General features: G+C 27.6%; 1 protein-coding gene across 1 annotated transcript in view; it reads right to left on the reverse strand.

The window, feature by feature from the left end:
• Positions 1-5,261: 5,261 nt before the first annotated feature.
• LOC113377477 (nuclear pore complex protein Nup93-1-like) overlaps positions 5,262-7,126 on the reverse strand; it is a 13,749-nt gene continuing 11,884 nt past the window's right edge. Inside the window, exons 11-14 of the mRNA XM_026617820.1 lie at positions 6,803-7,046; positions 6,504-6,740; positions 5,455-5,652; positions 5,262-5,381 (exon numbers count right to left, since the gene is read on the reverse strand). Coding sequence (XP_026473605.1) covers positions 5,262-5,381; positions 5,455-5,652; positions 6,504-6,740; positions 6,803-7,046 — 799 coding nt within the window. The remainder of the gene's footprint in view (positions 5,382-5,454; positions 5,653-6,503; positions 6,741-6,802; positions 7,047-7,126) is intronic.

Here is a 7,126-nt window from a genome sequence, read left to right on the forward strand (position 1 = left end):
TTTTCTCTTTTCTGTCCGGCGTTGAAACTTTTTTATGTTTTTTAGTGTTCCCGCACACCAATTCCCAAAACCAACACTCGAATGAAATGAAGTCCACGTTGAAATTTTCACAACGAGAAAAAATTACTGGGACTTAGTTAAAATTTTTAACTTTGCCCCAATAAAATTTTCTCGTTATGAAATTTTCAATGTGGGTCTCATTCATTCGAATGTTGGCTTTGGGATAATACAGCATGCATAAATAACTCGTCTGTCTTAATCAAAAAGGTTTCAGAAAATTTGAACTTAAAAAAAAATTTGAAGGACTTAGAAAAAAAAAATTATTCAAAAGAATGATAATCAGAAAATTTGGACTTAGAAAAAAAAAAATTATTCGAGAGAATTATTTAATAAATCGATGAAATGAAATGATATTAATCGAATCAAAATTGTTTATATACTATGACTTGATAAAACATGTGAAACCTTTACAATTAATCGAGACAAAAACAAATGTAGTTGACTTGAATAATATACAAATTATTGGAATGAAAGAAATTCAATAAAACTTGTAAAATGAAATAATAAAAAATGTTCAAAAACTTGAACATCAAAAACTTCAAAACTGTTTAAAGCTGATTGTTATCCTTTAGAAATTCAGTTAAATAATTTTTACAACTTGAATCGAATAATAAACTTGTAAACAAAATTATGATTTGTCTAATCATTCAAGTCAACTCTTCAAAACTTTGATTGCATTTGGGATGATATAGCATGCAAAATTAACTCGTCTGTCTTAATCGAAAAGGTTTCAGAAAATTTGGACTTAAAAAAAAATTATCTGAAAGGACTTAGAAAGCAAAAATATTCGAAAGAATTATAATCAGAAAATTTGGACTTAAAAAAAAATTATTCGAGAGAATTATTTAATAAATCGATAAAATGAAATGATATTAATCGAATCAAAATTGTTTATATGACTTGATAAACCATGTGAAACCTTTACAATTAATCGAGACAAACACAAATGTAGTTGACTTGAATAATATACAAATTATTGGAAATAGCCATGAAAGAAATTCAATAAAACTTGTAAAATGAAATAATAAAAAATGTTCAAAACCTTAAACATTAAAAACTTCAAAACTGTTTAAAACTGATAGTTAGCCTTTAGAAATTGAGTTAAATAATTTTTACAACTTGAATCGAATAATAAACTTATAAGCAAAATTATGATTTGTCTAATCATTCAAGTCAACTCTTTGAAACTTTGATTGCATTTGGGATGATATAGCATGCATAAATAACTCGTCTGTATTAACCGAAAAGGTTTCAGAAAATTTGGACTTAAAAATAAAAATTATCTGAAAGGACATAGAAAAAAATAAAATTATTCGAGAGAATTATTTAATTAATCGATAAAATGAAATGATATTAATCGAATCAAAATTGTTTATATGACTTCATAAAACATGTGAAACCTTTAGAATTAATCGAGACAAAAACAAATGTAGTTGACTTGAATAATATACAAATTATTAGAAAAAGCCTTCATGGATATTCAATAAAACTTGTAAAATAGAATAATAAAAAATGTTAAAAATGTTAAAAAACTTGAAAACTGTTAAAAACTTTAAAACTGTTTAAAGCTGATTGTTATCCTTTAGAAATTGAGTCAAAGAATTTTTACAACTTGAATCGAATAATAAACTTGTAAACAAAATTATGATTTGTCTAATCATTCAAGTCAACTCTTCAAAACTTTGATTGCATGTCCTGATCAAAATTGTTTTTAGCAATAAAAGAATAAAAATCTATCATTTAGCTATGCAGCAATATAATTGAATAAATTTAGAATAAAATTACAGCAAAAGACTTTTAAAAGCTGCATTTAATTAACAATTTGGTAAGTCGTATTTGAGTATTAGAAATAATTTGATCAAAACCAACAATCGTGTTATACATAAATAAGAATGTTCATGCAGTCAATATCGTTACAGGGAAAACAAATGATTCTTGATACTGGAAATGTAATTTTAAAAATTGTTTCCGTAGAATAATGAACAAGAGGTGTTATAAGAAAGAGATTTTTGTAATAAAGTAAATTTGTAATTTGTAATTTGTAACAAATTACCATCAATTTAGGAGTTACACAAGGAGGAGTGCTAGGACCACTTCAACGAACAAATAATCAATGCATTCAAAAAGCAGTATTGGTTAACTATAAATTTAATATAGATAATAATTCTGAATTCCACACAAAATCTGCTATATATAGAACAAAAGAATTTCTGATTGATTATGAAATAATAATAATGTAACTTTCAATATCTTTGATACATACGAGAAATACAAACTTTATTGTTCAATATTGATTTAGAACATGTATAAAAGGCACTTGTATAAATAAATAGAAAAAGACTGAATCAACAAGTTTTCCCCATAACAAATTAAATAAGAAATTAAGTATTTTACACATATGTCTGCTAAATTAATTTAAAATCTTTTATTCTCATAATAGTTGTTGTTGAATTAACAAAAAATAGATTGTATAAGGTATTCTATGTAAAAACTGGTATTGACTCGAATATTATGATATAAACAATATTTTCAGCAGATATATGTATATAATTATATTAATAATGCACGAGCCAGAAAATATTCCACTAAAATATATACAGACTGCTTTATAAATGATATTCAATAACAAAGTGAGAAGTTCTCAAGGCAGCTTCAAATTAATTTTCATTTATTAATTTCATTTAATATGAAAAACAAGCATTAAATGCATAATTAATAAGAAATATTATTGTTACAAACATAAAAAGTAGCATGTAACACAAACTCGGTCAATAATTGTGAACTCCTTTCAGAACATAAATTATAAGTAGTATCTTTTTATGAATTTCTATTGAAATTATAGTTTCACTTAAGATGACAAACAATATTGCGTTAAAGTAAAGATTTTCAAAATCATTTGACTGTTTTAAATTCGAAATTAAGAAAAACTTGATGCCTATATATATATATATATATATATATATATATATATATATATAAGTTAAATATTGAACATTTAAAACACTATGGGTGCAACAGATATAGTACGATAAATACCTGTATATAATTCCAGAAAAATATTCTTTGACTCGCTATGTAAAAAACATGCTTTGCACTTACATTGTTAGAAATCCTCTGCAGCAGCTCCCAAAACATTGGGTCATTACTGAAACCACCTCTCGAGCATCTGCCAGAAATCTCAAGTACTCGACACAAAATCACTACTTTAGAACCACTACATAACTTTAGTCTTTTACAGGTATATTTGACCTGTTGCAATTGTCCGAGTAAAGTCTTTACACAATACACAACACACGACTTATATTAGAGACTTTCGTGAATTTAGAATTCGATAAAAACAGATATGTGGTGGAAGTACTTAAATATAACCTATAAAAACACATATATAAATTATACTATTGATATTTGCATGTATATAATTAAAGGATACATTGGCGCTGTAAATAAATTGTTAAATTATAAAACTGATTCAAAATGGAGACCCTGAAAGAGATACTTATCAAACTATTCAAGGTACACCTAGGCACCTACAAAAGCACATATATAAATTATACTATTGATATTTGCCTGTATATGATTAAAGGATACATTGGCGCTGTAAATAAATTGTTTAATTATAAAATTGATTCAAAATGGAGACCCTGAAAAAGATACTTATCAAACTATTCAAGGTAGACCTAAGCACTTCCAAACATACCCATTTTTTAGCTTTTAATTAACGTTGTACGATAAATTTATTATATCAAATTGATCTACTAAATTAATTATATGTTTGGATGCATAAATTAATTAAAACTAATCAAAGATTTAATTAAAAAGTTTTAATTAACGCGAGGACATGTTAATTCGTGAAAATTTCTTTGACAATCGAAGCAATTGAAGTTAGCAACATGTGTTAAAAAGGCAGTGGCCACTTGTACAATTTAAAGCGCGAAATTCAAATAGAAATTTAAAACATTGTGAAATTCACCTATTTGAATACATACGGTAGAAGGCAATGTGTAGTCTTTGGATAAGTGATATGAATAAAAAAAGCAAAGTCTTTAAATATGTGATAGAAAATTGTTTATATAAAAATTGTGGATTTGAAATATGTACACTTTGCTTTATACAAAATTAAATATTATTTAACCTTTTTCAGTACTAATAAATAATAATTTAACGTAAATTGTTATAAATATTGGTTTATTAGGGTAAAAATATTAGTTCGTTGTCATATTTTATAATTTTTTGTAGGATTATGAAAAAATTATCCCCGCTTTTAATCCTTCGTCCTCTTTCTTGAAGTAAAAGAATAGTAAATTTATATTTTCATATCTTTAAAAAGTTTCAATGTTTAAAGTTCAAATAAAAGATTCTATGTTCAAAGAATTTGATAATTATATTAAATTTTAACTGTTATTATTTCTTGAAGACACATTCTAATCATATATATATATATATATATATATATATATATATATATATATATATATATATATACGAGGTCTGTTCAAAAAGTACCCGGAATTACTAATAATTAAATTTCGCGGGTCTGGAGTGTCTGATTGTCAAAATTTTTTTTTATTGTGTTGGTATATATGCCCCTAAAGTATGATGAAATTTTCAGCTATATTCACTGTTTACTTTGTCTGTGGTAGTCGCTAAGGTTCGACGTGTTTTTCTGAGCTCGGCAATTTTTACAATGGAAGAATTGAAAAAGTCAAAGAATTTGTATTAAATTTTGCGTAAAAAATGAATAAAGTGTTGCAAAGTGCAAAAAATTCACCAGATATGGCTCCGTGTGACTTTTCCTATTCCCAAAGTTGAAGAGACCCATGAAAGGACGGCGGTTTTCCTCGATTGAAGAAAATCGCCGAGAGTGCTCAAGGACATATCAAAAAGTGAATATCAAGGGTGCTTCGAAAATTGGAAAAAACGCTGGCATAAGTGTATTATATCTGGGGGGGACTACTTTGAAGGGGACCACATTAATGTAGACGAATAAATAAATATTTTTTTGAAAAAACGAAAATTCCGGGTACTTTTTGAACAGACCTCGTATATATATATATATATATATATATATATATATAATGATTAAAATACTAACAACTCTAAAACAATATTATTCGTATTGTTCAAGTTTTTAGTTATGAAAATCTTTTTATTATTACAATTAAAAAATTAATACACATAACAAAAATCATCCTGTATAAAAATCAGTACATCGAGATCTCCATTTGAACTAATCTTTGATTTGTGTCCCCTGGCATTCTGTATGGAACTGTTCCAGCATAGTTTGTTAAGGCTTTGGCTTGGTCTCTGTAATACTCGAGTTGCTGTAAAAAATAAGAAAATAATAATTGAATGCATCATATCTAGTCAGTACAGGTTTTTGATTATTTTACTTGCCTTATCCCGGTTTAATTTATCAAGTGTTCCTTTAGTGTCTGTTTTGATTGTGATATATTGATTGTAAATAACATCCATGGCAGCTAATAATAAATCGGGGATTATCCTGCAAACTTCTGAACTTAATTCTTTAAAGGTTTGCACACAAGCGTCTACTTCGATCAGTGTTAAAGGCAATAAGTGAGATGCACGCAGAATCTGAAAAACAATAATTTTTGAAAAAAAATTACTCTGAAAAATTAGATATTTGAGAAACTATAAATTTCTGACAATTTTTTTTGAAACATAAAGACTTTTTGAAGAAAAGTGTATTTTGAAATATTTTGGAAATTATGAACTTTTTTTCAAAGCAATCGTACTGCTTTAACTGCATAGAGACGAAATATCAAAGCGCGTAAGCGCCGCGCCGCCGTCTAACGGATAAGCATTGGTACGGAACCCATAGGAATGTAAACAAAATTTATACTTATTGTTAAAATCTCTATAAAATATCTGATAATTTGATGTGCATATGTCTAATGTTCACTTTTGACCGCCAAATGGCTCATTTTTTTTACTTTTTCCTCCATATCTCCAAAGTCGTTGGACCTGCCTTTTCAAAAATTTAAACAGTTCTTCATTTAGTCAATACAAATAAGATTTGAATTATTCAAATCGGACGCTCCGTTCTCTTAAAAACTTAGTTACCGTTTTTGGCACTTTTTGCCCCATATCTTCGGAACGGCTAGACCTGCCTTCGCCAAAAACTAATCAGCACGTCTCCTTATCAATACAAATCGAATGTTTTCTGAATTATTCAAATCGCTTCATTCGTGTTCCCAAAATCGTCGACAAAAATTGGTATCCGCACACATATACACATACACACACACATACACATACATCCATTTTTTCTAAGGTATGCCGAAATATTCAGAAACCTCTGAAACGTAAAGACATATAAAAACTTTCATTTCCGATTTTTTTGCGATTACTATAACTTATCCTACGGTAGGTTAATTATTATATATATTAACTAATTAATGCTTTAAGAAAAAATCTTTGCATACCTCCATAGCTGGCAATTGTTGTCCATTATGAAAAGCATCAAAGAAGTTCATTATTTGTAGAATATTATTAAAACTGGCTAATTTTCCGGAATCGCATAGCGCTTGACTGTTCTCAATTCTTGTTTTGAATTCAACAGCACCACTTTGCAAACGATTTCTCAATGAACCGGTTTGTGAAGGCCGATGGACCACTTGAGACAACAAAGTGCAGTATAAAGATAATACTTTGTTGTGATTCTAAATAGAGAAAGTATAAATTAGAGTTTAAATCAAATACTATATGTTTAATTATTATTTACCTCAGCTAATTCGAATACAGTAATAGCATCCTCAAGCAATCCCTTTTTAACAAGTTGTTCCCCAACGCACTGACAAATATCTTGCGGCTGAATTTGTGTAGTTATGAATTGATCAATAAGACCGCGAGATCTTTGGCCATTTGGTTGAATTTTACCAAAAATCAAGGCGTAATCTCGAATTTCAATAGCTAGGTCTGATACACATATTGTAAACAGATCTTCTCCTGATGGATGTCTTAGATTTCTACAAGATAAAATAATTTAATTAAGTACATTTTCATTAATTATGATGTTGTGATTTGTACCTTAAAAGAAGAAATATTG

Source organism: Ctenocephalides felis, unplaced genomic scaffold (assembly GCF_003426905.1).
Source record: "Ctenocephalides felis isolate EL2017-DRISC unplaced genomic scaffold, ASM342690v1 CF-g0.4_SCAFFOLD_00845, whole genome shotgun sequence".
In the NCBI taxonomy this organism is placed as follows: domain Eukaryota; kingdom Metazoa; phylum Arthropoda; class Insecta; order Siphonaptera; family Pulicidae; genus Ctenocephalides; species Ctenocephalides felis.